This window comes from Podarcis tiliguerta (genome assembly GCF_965153285.1).
Source record: "Podarcis tiliguerta genome assembly, chromosome: 3".
In the NCBI taxonomy this organism is placed as follows: Eukaryota; Metazoa; Chordata; class Lepidosauria; order Squamata; family Lacertidae; genus Podarcis; species Podarcis tiliguerta.
This window is the reverse complement of record NC_139536.1, coordinates 26385139-26401219: the sequence shown is the minus strand read 5'-3', so window position 1 is coordinate 26401219 and position 16081 is coordinate 26385139. Positions and strand designations below refer to the sequence as shown.

The 16081-nt window shown below is 41.5% G+C and overlaps 1 protein-coding gene across 12 annotated transcripts in view; it reads left to right on the top strand.

The window, feature by feature from the left end:
* The window catches only part of LOC310674292 (spermatogenesis-associated protein 7 homolog), a 55900-nt gene that overhangs the window by 26007 nt on the left and 13812 nt on the right, over positions 1 to 16081 (top strand). For 10 of the 12 annotated variants that reach the window (XM_083433375.1, XM_083433364.1, XM_083433371.1 and 7 more), the window contains 4 exons: positions 9630 to 9751; positions 12131 to 12603; positions 12696 to 12756; positions 14796 to 14842. In XM_083433375.1, the coding sequence (XP_083289501.1) occupies positions 9630 to 9751; positions 12131 to 12603; positions 12696 to 12756; positions 14796 to 14842 (703 nt within the window). Of the gene's footprint in view, positions 1 to 2226; positions 2321 to 9629; positions 9752 to 12130; positions 12604 to 12695; positions 12757 to 14795; positions 14843 to 16081 lie in introns of those variants that run through there. The other 2 variants (XM_083433366.1, XM_083433365.1) reach the window with 2 other exon arrangements.

The following is a 16081-nucleotide window of genomic DNA, read 5'->3' as shown; positions in this document are numbered from 1 at the left end:
TCTGATCTACGTATTAGTTCAGGACTTGACTTACATCAGAATTTTAGAAACTGAATTCCTGTGGATCATGCAGGATCTCACAAGAGTTCTAAGGGGGTGGGTTAACCAAGATGGGTTAGCCTGTATAAATCCCACAGTTGCCCAGTAATAGTCTTTGCCTCTTCAGGTAAACTGAATTCTGTTTTTAAAAGCTGCTTTGGAGCTAAGATTAGTCCTTTAGGCTCTTTGATCGTCAGCCTGACAATCTGCAAGCAATGCTTACATCCACTCCAGGGAACAGCTATTAGCTTCGTCTTATTTGTTCCCCTTGTAGAACTTAGCAGGGAAGAAGATGGGGACAAAATTAGAATTAGTTGGCTCTGCCTGTCGTTGGCTCTGGCGCCACCTAGAGTTGGCCTCCTTGCTTTGTGCCAAATGGGCACCAGCCTCCACTGAGTTCTACTAATCGATATAAAGCAAGTACAGATGAGACAAATTAGTACAGATGAGACTGTACTAATAGACAGTTGTTCATTCATTATTATGATGATTATTATTGTTGCAATTGTGGAAATCTGAATGAAATGGCACTTGGGTCATCATTAGCATTAAACTCAGTTTGTGGATACTGGCAGAATTAATGAAACATAACATGCTGTGTTTGTTTATAGCAGATAAAGATGCTCACTGGCTAAAAATAATACTTGCAACGCATAAAATTAATAAGTTTGGGTCAGCCATAACACAGAAGCAAAGTTTAGTACTTCTCCTTTATAGGATAATTTATACTCCCAGGATGCCACAAGCCATGATGGGCAAATTGGTCAGTTTCAGTTCAGTCAATTTTAAGTTCAGTTCCCCACTTTTCCTCAGCTTTTTCTTTTTTTTAATGATCTCAAGAAAATTCATTACTATTTTAGGGTAAACTTCTAATACACACATTTTTGTATGCAATTTTGCAAAGCCATTCCTCTGTATATAATATTTTGTATCTGTTTTCATTAATGTTCATTCATACCCTAGTATGTGCATTTCTGTCCATGTTGCTTAGCTGGAGAAGTGCATTGCAAAATTCAGAGAAATGCGAGTTTTAAAGGGATCAGCTATGTTTCTGTTGGCATAGGGTTTCAGAAAGTGCAAAATATGTACGTTCGCCTTCAAATGTGAACTGAATTGAAATTCCCAGTGGCTACTAAGCATGCTTAGTTCTCACTGGCATGTTTTGGGTTATTTCTTCTATTAGTGATTTTAATAAGGGTTTTTTGGGGGGGGGGTTGGTACTTTGCAAACCATGGAGTTCCCCCAAGCCCATTGATTTATCCCTCTTCTGTATGTATGATTCCAGTTTGACTACATAAGGATCACCACTCACAGTATGTAGGATTTTTTTTCCTTAAAAAAAATACTCATACCTAAAGGAAAACATATTTATGCCAGTGTATATATATATATCTAGAAGCTGCACAGAAGGTCTGATCATCTGCTATAGATAAATATGAGTTATCAGCCTGCTTAGGTTATATATAGAACTATTTTGTGAAGCCAATATTTCTGGAAAGGGGGGGAAATTACCTAGTATGGCAGATTGTTTTTCTGTCAGCCTAGCAGTTTAGCTTATAGCTCATAGCATGCTGAGACCTTGCTTATTATTATCTGCTATTTCACTGCAGTAATCTCTGTGGGGCAAATATTAGTCAATTAAATTAGTTTAGAAAAGCACACTGCCTTTTTTTATTAAGTTTGTAAATTGTTTGGGAGCTCAGTGCTGATTTAAGACTGCAGAATTTCAGAGCAATGTTTCTACGTGGATTTCTGGGCATTTGAGTACAAGCCAGCCAAAGTTAAGCACTCATTAGTCCTTGATAGTGGGCAGTGTAGTGCAACATTATCACTCACTTGACCTCCTGGTCACTTGCATAATTTCTGTGTAGTAGGAGATAGAGGGACAAGGGACAAGGCGGTGGGGTCAGTGTGGTGCAAACACGGCAGCAGAGCCAATCTGGCACTCCTGCTAGTTTGTTTGCACCACAACAACTTCTCTCCTGTCTCTCGCCTCCCCTTCTACCTTCCAGTAAGTGGCAGCAATGTATGTGGCCAGAGGTCAGGTAGTGGCATCACCCCATCATGCCACCCACTACTGGATTGAGATGGGAGAGTTTATGCGTGAACTTATCTCTCCCACTGAATTCAAAGCGTACTGAATTTTAACTGGATTCTGCCCTTTATTTATTTGCTACTTCATTGCAGAAATGTACAAACGAATGTGAAATTACCACAAGAGAAATCCAGCCTATATGAATGATCTCCATCACTCAAGCAAGTCAGCAAGGCTCTTTTCCATGTAGGATTATTACTCCCTATTAATCAAAACTAATGAAATTGTATAGCATTTCGGAAGAATCAACTTCTTCAGCCGCTCAAATAACTATTCAGGGGATGGCTTCTCTTTCTCCATCTCCACACTGCTGCTGTTGCTAGTTGCCTTCTGGCAATTATGCATGATGTGAGGAAACCGATGCAAAAGATTCTTCTTCCTCTCTCATAATACTAGAACCTTGGGTCATTGGAAGAGGATGTTCAATGAGACAGACAGATAAAAGGACAAGTTCCTCCACAACATGCATACTTAGCCTATTCTCTCTCTCTTATGAACGGAAAGGGGTCTAATATTTGAATCTGAAACATAAAATTGTGTCCTAAAAATGCATTTTAAATTTCATTTAAGTATCTTTCACCATTCAAGAGAAATATAATGTTGAAAACAAAGAGAGAATGACAAATAGGCCAGTAAACCTCAGGCTCTTGCTTTGCCAATATTCTTTAAGGCTTTAAAAGGGTGGCTGCTAAGGTTGCTATATTTCAAAAAGTGAAAATACGGACACAAAAGTTGTTGAGCCTTTTTTTTGGCAAAGTTGTTGAGCTTCTCTCGCTCTCTTTTTCTTTTTTGCCTAGGTTCCAGGTTGCCAGACATCCAGATTTCCCCGGACATTTAAGCAATTTTCGACATAGTTTTTGACGACCAAATCCCAACTGTGTCTGGGAAATTCCGGACATATGGCAACCCTGGTGGCTGCAATCCATCATCCATCAAAAAGGAGCTTTCCTGGGATTTCCCACCTCCTTTTCTCCCAGGATCATTTTAGTCAGCAGGATCCCTGATTGGCTAGAATTAGCTCCTGTGATTTAATACAGGAAGCACTGCCCTCATTTTAAATTGGCTTCATTTGCCCTTAGCGACGTCAACTCAATGGCTGCATAGCACTATGATGCCATCATTTCAAGAATGTGACCCTTTATTGATTGAAATTGCTCCGTGACAAATGAAGCAGTAACAATACAGAGGGAAACTGGCTGTGGGCAGCTGTGAAAAGTGACAGGAAAATGTAGGATTCAAGTGTTTTCAGGTGGGGTTTCAGCTGCCCCTAATTGCTACTTTCAAGGTGAAAAGCAACCATAACTCATCCCTAATAATACTTATAAATCTGAAATCTCAAGTGTTCAGCCTAAGGTCATGCCCCAATCTTAGTCAAATTCTACCTGCTCAAGTGGCCAGACTTTTTAACCATACTATCTTGCTGCCTCTCTCAGTATTGATGTGTGATACACTTTTCTGGTTAGTTCCTGCCTCCAAATGGTTAATTTGATCATGGGGATGCACATCTGATTAAAAAAACTATACGAAACTGTTTTAAAGGAGTTTCAGATGCTAACCAGTTTCCTATTTTGATGTATGGGCATGATTTGCTTGGCAGAGATTTTTTTTTTTTTTTAAGCATAAGGTTTTGGCTCTGGGTAGATTAGGAGGAAAGGCATAGCTATGAAGACCAATTGACATACATTTATTCTAAGGTTAAGTGATCAGAATTACAAGTGTGTACAGATGAGCGGTTTGCAGCAGGTGCCTAGTGGAAACAGCATGTTGACACAGTACTAAATGCTACTCAGATAGCAAAAGGATTATACAGCCAATTGGGAAAACCAATCACTCAGCTTGTTCCATAGCAATCTTCCACTCTGTATCAATCTTTCGCAGTTTAATAGCCTGCCTGTTTTCACACACTGCCACCCTCTGTATTGCCATGGACCTTGTCTTTCTGAAGTAACAGTACTGCAAACCATGCCGCATTTGAGTTTCCTCAAGTCAAGTACCACTCATTGTTTATTGAAGCGTAAGCAAATAGCTATTTGAAAAAGCTACCTCATTTATGATTTTATCTACATACATGCCATAAACTCTCTATAGCACCCATAAATGCAACAGATAAGCTAGTCAGGTGACGTGCCTTTGAAAGGCACTGCATTTTTCTCTTTTCTGTAAGTCTCTTACCCACTTATACCTTTTTGTGGTTAACAATGTGTCCTCCTGTGAGCAAGTGAAGCCACAAGCAGTGTGTCCATATAACACAGGCATAGGCAAACTCCTGCCCTCCAAATGTTTGGGACTACAATTCCCATCATCCCTGACCACTGGTCCTATTAGCTAGGGATGGTGGGAATTGCAGTCCCAATTATCTGGAGGGCCGGAGTTTGCCTATGCCTGATATAACGCAGTAGTGTCATCCCTGCAACGGCATAATGGCAGCATCACGTATTTTTTCTGTGTCCCAGCAATGTAGCTGCTTCCTTTTCCTTGTGGGAGGAGCGAATGGTGACTCTTCATTCTGTGGAAGGATTTAAAAGGGTGAACTCAAGGACAGTGTTAGGGTTAAACCTGTGCCCCTGGCGTCTCATCGACCCCAGTCATTCATAATCAAGCATGCTCAGATTTGCTAGATCCATCTTGGGTTGATGTTGCTTTCCATGGCGATGCTGGACTGTGGCAGAATGTCAGGAAGTGGGCATTCATTTCCTCAAGCCTCTGGAAAAATGCCATGGTCCTATGGCATTTTTCGCAGGGACAAAGGCAAACATGGCAGAGAGGGGCATGTTTGCCTCTGCTGCAAAGCATATGCTGCCACTTTGAGCTATCCCAGCAATAGGGGATGGAGGAATCTCAAAAAAAAAATTCCTTCTCATTTTTAAGTTCAGTTTGCAAACCCTTCTTTTAAAAGTCCTCCTGAAGATTCATCAGCATTTTACTGTGCTTTCTCGCTATCGCACACATACTGTATTTAATTTTGCCTAATATACAGATTTCTGCAAACAATTTCCCCTAATATAATGCATTTTTACATTCTTTCACATAATGGATGCATTTTTTAATATTGTTGCATGCCACCCTAATCTCTGAGCAGTGCAAGATTCCTGGGGTTCTAGGTTCTTTCCCAGTGTTTATGTTTTCTTTTGGGAATGAGGCACAGTGGAAACTGTGGTGTCTTCATGATATATGCTTTCATTACACATATATACCACCTGAGCCTACAATGGAGGAGTTCCCATAGTCATAGCTTCGGATTGCGGCAGAAATCTCACTCTCCGCCCTCTGCCTGCTTCTCACCCAGCTCTCCCCCCCCCACACACTCTTTTGTCTTTCTCACTATCAGCCAGGTGAGGGAGGGAGTCCACCCATTTGCCCTGTGGCATAGAGCAACTTCTTTGTTCATAGGACCCATACTTAAGGGCCATTATGGCCCTTGCCCATAATTCAACAATGGGATCCTCCATTAGCGTTTAACGCTTTCTGGATCCAGGAATTAGAAGGGACTCTGGTATCATACAGCCTAATCGTTCCCTCAATTCACAATTAAATATTTTTTATTTGGAGAACTGCATTGCAAAATTGGGGATTTTGAAGGATGGCTGCCCCTTGGTGTGTGTATTGTTTCAGGAAGTGCATATTAGGTAGCTTTGCATTAAAACTGTGAAGCCAAATGAATTTCTCCTTCATCTGTAGCCAGCAACAATCTAGTATTAACACTCACCCATAAGACTAGGCTAGTACTAGTCAGAGTGGGCTGGATGTCAAGTTTTGCTTCTGAAGCTTTCTTGTTGTTTGTTGTTATTTAGTCGTGTAGTCATGTCCAACTCTTCGTGACCCCATGGACCAGAGCACGCCAGGCACTCCTGTCTTCCACTGCCTCCCGCAGTTCGGTCAAATTCATGTTGGTAGCTTCGAGAACACTGTCCAACCATCTCGTCCTCTGTCGTCCTCTTCTCCTTGTGCCCTCCATCTTTCCCAACATCAGGGTCTTTTCCAGGGAGTCTTATCTTCTCATCAGGTGACCAAAGTACTGGAGCCTCAGCTTCAGGATCTGTCCTTCCAGTGAGCACTCAGGGCTGATTTCCTTCAGAATGGAGTGGTTTGATCTTCTTGCAGTCCATGGGACTCTCAAGAGTCTCCTCCAGCACCATAATTCAAAAGCATCAATTCTTCGGTGATCAGCCTACTTTATGGTCCAGCTCTCACTTCCATACATCACTGCTGGGAAAACCATAGCTTTAACTATACGGACCTTTGTCAGCAAGGTGATGTCTCTGCTTTTTAAGATGTTGTCTAGGTTTGTCATCGCTTTTCTCCCAAGGAGCAGGCGTCTTTTAATTTCGTGACTACTGTCACCATATGCAGTGATCATGGAGCCCAAGAAAGTAAAATCTCTCACTGCCTCCATTTCTTCCCCTTCTATTTGCCAGGCGATGATGGGACCAGTGGCCATGATCTTAGTTTTTTTGATGTTGAGCTTCAGACCATATTTTGTGCTCTCCTCTTTGAAGAAGAGAAGAAGAGTTTGGATTTGATATCCCGCTTTATCACTACCCGAAGGAGTCTCAAAGCGGCTAACATTCTCCTTTCCCTTCCTACCCCACAACAAACGCTCTGTGAGGTGAGTGGGGCTGAGAGACTTAAAAGAAGTGTTACTAGCCCAAGGTCACCCAGCAGCTGCATGTGGAGGAGCGGAGACGCGAACCCGGTTCACCAGATTACAAGTCCACCGCTCTTAACCACTACACCACACTGGCCCTCTTTCAAACTCATTGAGAGGTTCTTTAATTCCTCCTCACTTTCTGCCATCAAAGTTGTGTCATCTGCATATCTGAGGTTGTTGATATTTCTTCCGGCAATCATAATTCCAGCTTGGGATTCATCCAGTCCAGCCTTTCACATGATGAATTCTGCATATAAGTTAAATAAGCAGGGAGACAGTAATACAGCCTTGTCGTACTCCTTTCCCGATTTTGAACCAATCAGTTGTTCCATATCCAGCTTTCTAGCTTTCTAGCATGGAGTAAATTGTTTTATCACATTGTTTGTACTGAGTTCGACAAATTGGTTATACAGTGCCCTGGATATGTTCCCAAAAGAGTAATGGTGACTGAGAAGACAGCTGTCACTTACAGCCATGCCAACAGGAGCAAGGAAAACAGGGTGGTGATGATGGGCAATCAATTCTGTTAAGTCAACGGTGCCAGACACGACTTCTCCTGAACGTGAGTGGGTGCCAGATACTAATGCACACAGCTGATTACCATGACCAGAAGAAAATGCTAATGAAAATATTGCGAAAAGCAATTGTTTGTGGATGGAAAAATAGATGAGTGGATTTCTTTCTGCAAACAATTGCTTTTTCCTGGCTTATGCCATGTAGCATTTCCCTGCTAATACACAAAACACTGCTAGTCATGTTACAGGTAATATAGGATGATGCTTTTTCCAAGATTCCTTACTCGGAGCAGAGGCTGGTGGGTGTTAGATGATGTGCTTTTAGAGCAATACTTTTTGCATTGACCTCTAACATCTCAAAGTTCGAGGCACCACCATGTCCTTCAAATCACTCTGGGGAGATATTGTTACAAGGCACATCGAGACTAATTATCTTCAACCTTTTTAGACCCAACTTTAACTCGGTCAATATTGTGGGACCCACTTTTATTTTATTTTTTTCGTATGATGTCCACCTCCCTCTTTCTTCCCTCTCTTCTGTTTCCCTCTTAGTGTCTCTTAATACTCCTCTGTTTTTCCTGCCTACAGCCTACTGTTCTTCCTTTCCCTTTCTCCTTCACTTGTCTTAAAAGCATTTGAAAGAATCATGGTGCCACCGCTGCAACCCATTTGTTCTTCGCAAGCTGCAGGGAATTGTCATAGCTCCGTGGTAGAGAATCTGCTTTTGCAGTTCCAGGTTCAATCCCTGGCATCTCCAGAAAGGGCTAGGAAGGTCCCTTGCCTGAAACCCTGGATAACTGTCAATGCCAACAGTGCTGAGCTGCATGGACCAATGGTCTGACTCAGTATAAGGCAACTTACTACATTCCTCAGCTGAAGACCAGTAACTGACCCTGATCTTAGAGGCTGAGAAGAGTGCTGTTTCGGAACTCCTTCTAGCTGCAACCCAAAGATTATTTGTTTATTTATTCAATTTGTATACCGCCTTTCATTCAGGGATGACAGGGTGGTTCACAATATGAAATCACAAAAACACATAAGATAGTAACAAACAAAAACAAAAACTCCCACATCTAGTCCAGAATCCTGTTCTCTCAGTGATCAACCAGATACCTATGGAAAGCTTGTAAGAAGGACCTGAGTGTAACAGTGTTTTCTCTGCCCACTTGTGACTTAAAGCAACTGGTGTTCAGAGGCAAACAGCCTCTGAGAGTAGAGGTAGAACATTTTTATCATAGCTAGTAGCCATCAATTGATAAATCTGTGAAGGATAAGGCCGGTGGTATTTTTCTAGAAAAAGAGGTGCTGGAACTCACCATGCCAGAACTCACCTTGTTCTCTTATAATGGCAATGGCCCCCACCTGAGAGATGCCAGAACTGATTTCCAGAGAGTTCCGGCTGAAAAAAAGCCCTGTACAAGGCTAAACTCCTTTTAAATCCATACGTATTGGTGACCATCCCTGCTTTTTTTTTTTTTTTTTTTTGCTTTTTTTGATTTATTTTTTTGAATTTTACAAATATAGAATTATAACAATACAAAATACATCTCTATTTAGAGATTTCTCTGACCCACCTTTCCATCCATGGGTCCTATTGTCAGCCTTTTCAACTGCATATTATTTCATAATCCATCTTTTATGTCTTTCCATTTTGTCCATAATATTTGCTACATTACAAGTATTAGTACAATCCTGCTAATGTTTTCATCTGCCTACAGTGGTCTCCAAGATTCATTTTTTAAAAATCCCCATTCTTTATTGAAGTTTTGGTCTTCTTGGTTCTTGAGTGTTCCAGTCACTTTTGCTATTTTGGCATAATTCAATAGCTTAGTTTGCCATTCCACTCTGGTAGGGACTTTGTCTTCTTTCCATCTCTGTGCTAGTAATATCCGTGTGGCTGCTGTCACATACATAAAAAGTCTTTTCTGCTCCTTTGGAATATCAGTACCTACAATTCCTAATAAAAAGGCTTCTGGTTTTTTAACAAAAGCTATTTTAAACATTTTTTCCCCCAAATTCATTATATATCATTTCCCATTATGCTTTTGTTACCTTACATGTCCACCACATGTGGTAGAAGGTGGTGGCTATCACTGCTTCTTATGTGGGGGAACCAATTTCCTTGTTTAGCAGTGCGCTGGATGAAGAAGTGACCTGGACAAGAAATAGACTGGAGACATCCATTCCCAACTAGGTGAAGGTATACATGTAATTGCAGGAGCACTCCTTGTCCAGCTTCTATCCATGCCATTGTGTTTATTTATTCTACTCCAAGAAGCTGAAATGCCATTTAATTTGTACTTACAAACCCTTCCTGTTTTCCCCTGTGCAGACCAGGACCAGCAGAAAAGAGACGCGCTCATTAAAGCAGTTGAGAAATACAAGAAAGAAATGTCCTGGATCCCTTCTGGACCTCCATGTCATCCCAGGAGTGTTTCCACGGAGAATTGTAAAGTATGTGGAGGATATTGATTGTGCAATCTGTATGCGACTTATTTCTGAAGGCACTGAAACATTAGCTGCTTTCCTGGTTTGCTGCCAAGGGACAACGTCCCAAGCTTGCTCAACCTATGGCTGGCACTTTCCACTCCTATTAAGAATTCCTACAATCTCAGCTTTCCATTTTTTCCTCCTCTAAAAAAGTAAAGCAAGTCTCTAGACTTCCATGTTGTCCATAAATGCTTGAATATAAGCTGGCAGCTGGAAAGAAAACAAGAACTCAGTCATGCCATCAGGGTAGGATTTGGGGGGAGGGCAGAGGTCCACGGCCCCACTCAACAGAATGAGAAACCCAGCAAGGTTAGCTTACCACATTTTAAACTTATTAGATATTACTTAATTTATGAATTACGTGAAGTAGCACACTCTACCATCTAAAAGAAGTTCTCCCCAGTATGTCCAGAGTCTAAGTTACCTAACTGTACCATTGAAAGCATTATATTGTTTTAAAATTTCATGGATCTCCAGACATAGTTTCATATGATAGTCTGGTGATGACCATGGGGGAAAATCAGGATAATCTTGCATTTGGAATGAATCATAGAATTGTAGAAGGGACCATACATTTAATGCACATTTAAACCATGTTACTTCCCCTAAAGTATCCTGGGAATTGTAGTTTGCACCTCACAGTTGCCAGCAACCTAAACAAACTAAAATTACCAGGATTTTTAAAATCTGCTTTCTTCCAGGGTGGAGGACTTGTGTGCTGAACAACTCCTTTGGGTTGGTGGCTGCTCAGCGGCACTCCTGGCTTCCCCTTACTCAACGTAGCTTGTTTTTGTTTTAATTAAACTTCTTATTACTATTAGATTAGCATTAAGCCGGGCATTGCGCAGTCAGTATTTAATTTAAACTGTTTTCCCCAGCACCATTTGTTTCGCCCACTCTGCAACTGAAACTAATTGGCACATGCCCCATGTGATCTGGCATGTTCCTGTGAGTCGGAGACATTAGCCATAAACATTGACACGATGACCTAAGCTGTGTTCAGTGCCACCTTCAGCTCAATATCACAGTCACTCACTTCATCCTGTTGTTTTTGCCTCACCTCAACAAGAAACAGTGATGCCATCGTGGCAAACCTGCTCCCACCTAAAAAAAAACCCCACAGCTTTTGGGGACTTCTAAGTCAGACCCTGACTTAGGGACGCAGGTGGCGCTGTGGCTTAAACCACAGAGCCTAGGGCTTGCCAATCAGAAGGTCAGCGGTTCAAATTCCCGCGACGGGGTGAGCTCTTGTTGCCCGGTCCCTGCTCCTGCCAACCTAGCAGTTCTAAAGCACATCAAAGTGCAAGTAGATAAATAGGTCTATTTATTCCTCTGGCGGGAAGGTAAACAGCCTTTCCATGCGCTGCTCTGGTTCGCCAGAAGCAGCTTAGTCATGCTGGCCACAAGACTGTACACCGGCTCCCTCAGCCAGTAAAGCGAGATGAGCACTGCAACCCCAGAGTCGTCCATGACTGGACCTAACGGTCAGGGGTCCCTTTACCTTTAAGTCAGACCCTGGCAAGGTAAATTTTATGTGCAACCAAGTCCTCAACTGTAAACATGCCACACAATAATGGGGTAAGAATTCTGAAGTGATCAATTTGTCCCACTGCAGACTTTGGGTAAGCAGAGTTTTGCGTATTTCCCACGCTTTTTTTAAACAGTGAAGGAAATCCTTGAGGTCAGAAAATACTTCCTTGCATTAAAAAGAATCCATGGAACTAGAAACCTAGCAGGGCAAAGAGCTGGCTGGGCTGAAAACAATAGTCGCTATAGTTCAAGAGTGGCCCTTTAGATGGCAATATTGCAGTAACATTGGGGGAAGCATCAATGAGCAGCTAATTATGTGCAGATGGTTCAGTATAAATCTACCACTAATGCTTCATTATTGCAACAATGACATGTTGCAGAATATACTTGCTCCCAAAACTCATCACCTGCCTGTCTGAAGAGGCCTACTTTCTCTCTGGACTTATAAGCAGGAAGTCATGTAACATCTAACCAAATACAATTTAGAGATTGATGCAGAGATGAGGTATTGTGGTTACTTCTATGTTTGGAAGAAATTGTTTTTGTCAGGTCCATGCAACTGATGGCCCACTAGTGATGTTTTGTAGGTGCAAACCTGCAAACCGCAGTCACAATATAACACCAGGTAGCATTAACTGTGGTTTACCGTGACACGTGAACCGAGACAGTCCTGAACAAAAACCACACATACATAATTATGTATGCCGCCTTTTCATAGTTCAAACCATGCTGAAGATGGCTTACAACATGAAAAAATACCTTCTCTACAATGTAACGAAAGTAGTCAGGAAATGTTTTTTCTCCCATCTGCAGTGGCTACAGAGCAGCCCGACTTACACTTCCAGTGGACGAATGCGATCCTTGAAAAAAACAGAGCAGCACTCTCCTCCGTGTTTCAAGAAGATGCTTTCAAGTAGTCATTCCCCAGTTTTGAGAGCAGAGGAGGCCATCCATGATATTGTCCAGTGGTCTTTATCTCAGACTCAAAACAATGGCAGAAGTATTTTCCCGCAACGTCCTCTTTCATCCACCAAGTCTCACCTGCCAGTTCTGAGCCATGCCAGAAAGAAGAAGCTTCAAATCCGTCAGAAGAATTTTTTTGCTGCTGATCTCCTGGACAGACATGCACAGTGGTTCACTGAAACAGTGCAGCCTTTTACTCCAAGAGTTTTGAAAACAGCTAGCAAGCCATACCTTTCAAAATACAGGTATTATAATGGCCCACATGGAAAGAAAAGTCCCTCGCTTCATCAACAATCGTTTGAAAGACCAAATAAGTTTAACAGGTAAGCCACTCATCAGCTTAGTTTGCATGTAGTGGGCTAAACACAGCCATGGCCTGTCAGTGTTATTCAACATTTCGTTTTTCATTTTTCAGGTCTTCGGAAGATGAATGTCTAAGATCTTATGCAGATTACTCTGTGAGGCATCCAGTCAAGGTTGTTGTTCCCTGTTTGGGTGCTGAATGAAATTACACGAGCAGAAATATTCAGAAATATAAGCAATTCTGGTCTTGAGCATAGTGTGATTTTAAAAAGCAATTACAAACATGATAGAAATGCATCAGGAATGGCTAAAGTTTTTTTAAAACACAGTGAATAATGTTACTAGGTCTGTTAAGTCAAACTGTTATGAAAGCAATTGAAAATTGTACTTAGGAAATCTAGTATTTCAAGGGGGGTGATAAGAGTGGCCCTTTTTGATCTAAAACAGGCCTAGCCTTAAAATAAACAGTCGAATCATAGAATCCATTTGCCCAACATGGGGCTTGAACCCACAGCCCTGAGATTAAGTCTCACGCTCTACTGACTGAGCTGTCCCTAAAGGATATGACAATAGGTGTTTAAAAGCATAACTGCTGAATCACCCAACAATAATTGCTGAATCACCCAACCCAGTATTCTCCCTGCAAAAAAAGAGACCATAAAATCACAAACAATATGTTCAGTTAAAGTAATGTAGTTAGAGATCTTGAGGAACACAATATCCTTTCACTTTGCCATATTTTACCCTTTAAGAAAATAGCAAAGGAAAATGTCTGAACGTAAAGTTTCTCCTTTTACTTTTCCTGATTAATGCAATTTTTTTTTAAAAAAAAATGGAAAATAAGAGCAGTTTCAGAATGCAGGGAAGGACTGTAGCTCAGTATTAGAGCATCTGCTTTGAATGCAGAAGGGAGTCAAACCCTGATATTTCCAAGTAAGGCTGGGAGAAACTCCTTGCCTGAAACCCTTGGGATACAGGGCTCGTCAGTGTAGACAATACTGAGTTAGATGGGGCCAATTGTGGGCTCAGTTTAAGGCAGCTTCCTATGTTCCTAAGGTATCACAAAAGCACATGTGTAATCATAAATGCCTTCCTGAGCTGGTATAAAAATGGTGTGGTTAGCTTATTCCTACCTAAGCAAAAATTTCCAGACCTGTTTTGCACCTTTCAAAGCAAGGCTCAACAATGAACATCATATTTTTGCCTCTTTGGTAAAACAACGGGCAATAGGGCACCATTGGGAGACTAATTTGCCTGGGTTTTCGCTTATTTTTCACGAGATCAGAAACAGCGCAATTGTAACCCTCATGCTGTCAGAAGGTCCTTGATCCAGTGAAGTCTTCTTTCAGCAGAACAGGAATGAAGGCAATTTTTGCTGATCCTTTCTCTGTCCCACAACCCCACCTCACCTCCACTGAAGTTCTGAAGGGTCCCTCAACCCTTTGGAGCAGACTGTGGGGTGGGGAGGGGGGTCAGGCGACTGCAGTGGGAGGGAGAATCAGCAGAAATCCCTTCTCTTCCTGTTCCACTGCTGAAAGTCTCCACTGGCTCAAAAAAACTTCCCAACAGCATGAAGGACTCCTCCCTTATGAACCTATTGTGAAATTTGATCAGGGACTCACAGATTTTAAACTCTGAAGTTTATACAGGCAAACCCCGACTCTGCAAAGGGTTGCATAAGCCCACCCTTCCCCTGTTATGCCCTGCCCTCTTCCGGGTCAGAAAATGACCTGCACATGCTTTGAATGGTCACAAAATGGGAGCTGCCTGTACCTGAGGATTTGCCCTATTTTATTTAAAATAATAAGTATTTTTTGTTATCTACATTCAAGCAGAAAGCAGGCTCAAATTTGATATGTAGTGCACTTCTTTTGTAAACAATATTGACATGTAAAACAAACAAACAAATAAATGCAAGGAGTGTGTGGTTTATATTGTAAGAACTGCACCCGAGAGATTTATGATCAGTTCTCAAGTACCTTTCCTCATACTGATTCCTAGGACATCTTCTCTGTGCATGCCTACACACTGTGTACCTTATGAGCTTCCCTATTAAAAGAGGGTACTTTTCTAGAAAGCAAACAGTGGTTAGACCACTGTTGGTTCACATAATGCATCTAGCAGGAAGCTAGCTATTGTAGAATTACAAAATACAAGATTAAGCGATACTAGAATATAAAGCAATTGCTTGTTTTCTTTTTGTCCATTGTAGAAACACCCACATAACTCAATTTCTCTTCACTCACTGCTTCTTGCAAAGTAAGTATATTGTACATTATTTAATAATAATCATAATAATAACAGCAACACACCCGTCCCTATGTAATGCAATACTAAAAACCTAATGCTTATAAAAGATTCAGACAACCTGGAATATGAAGATAACTGAGTTATAAGAACTTCAGAAGAGGCCTGCTGGGTCACACCAAAAGCCAAATGGTTATGTAGTCCAGCATCTTGTTTGCAGGACAAATCCTCTCTCTGTCTTTGTAACTTTTATCTTGTCAGTGATCAGTACAATATAGGCGTACAAGGAAAAAGGAGGAGGATGTGTCTGGTTCATAGTCCGCAGTACAGTCAAAGTTGGATAAGGAGTTTACTATTAATGAAGAGTCTGGACTTATGTAAAACTGAAGTCTTTATTTCTTCAAAATAAATATCATTTCCGCTGCTGTGCTTCTTTCCTGCTCTAACTCCTTACTCTCTGCATTGATTTCCTTGCTGGTTGAAGGTGTGTTCCCTTCAAACTATGTTTTTCTTTTGTGTCACTGACTTTCTCCTCCTGCCTTATTTCCTGATTCTCTCACTTAGTTCCCATATTGATGTGACATTTTGTGCCTCAGGGACAGAGCAGACTTAGCCTGCAACTGGTTCTATCTTGTTCTATCACTGGCAATTAAAGGATTTTAGTGCAGTAACTTACATGAGGCTGTGAAGTAGCCTGTAAGTTGGCTGAAGGGACCAATAGCCCTAGACCCCACTATACATCTAAAACAGTCCTGTACCACTTCAAACAGCCATGGCTCCCTGCACAGAATCCTGGGAACTGTAGTTTGTTAAGGGTACTGAGTTGTACTCCATTCATGGTACATAACTACAATTCCCAGGGCTCCCTGGGAAGAGGGATTGACTGTTAAACCACTCTGTGAATTGTAGCTCTGTGAGGGGACATGGGGAGGGTCTCCTAAAAACTCTCAACACCATTAACAAACTACAGTTCCCAGGATTCTTTGGGAGAAGCCATGACTATTTAAAGTGGTATGGTACCGCTTTAAATGTATATTGCAAATGGGGCCCTTTTTAGTATGTTCAGGTTCGGCATATCTAATAGGGGTATGTGTTAAAGTGGGGAGTCAGATAGATTTCTGGAATTTCAGAGGTGACATGGCATGAGTTGAAGCCAGGGCCTCTGAAATGCTTCATGGTATTTGAAGCAATCACAACATTAAAAATAAATAAATGCAAGAGTAACACCTATTAGCTTTATTGTCGCATTCA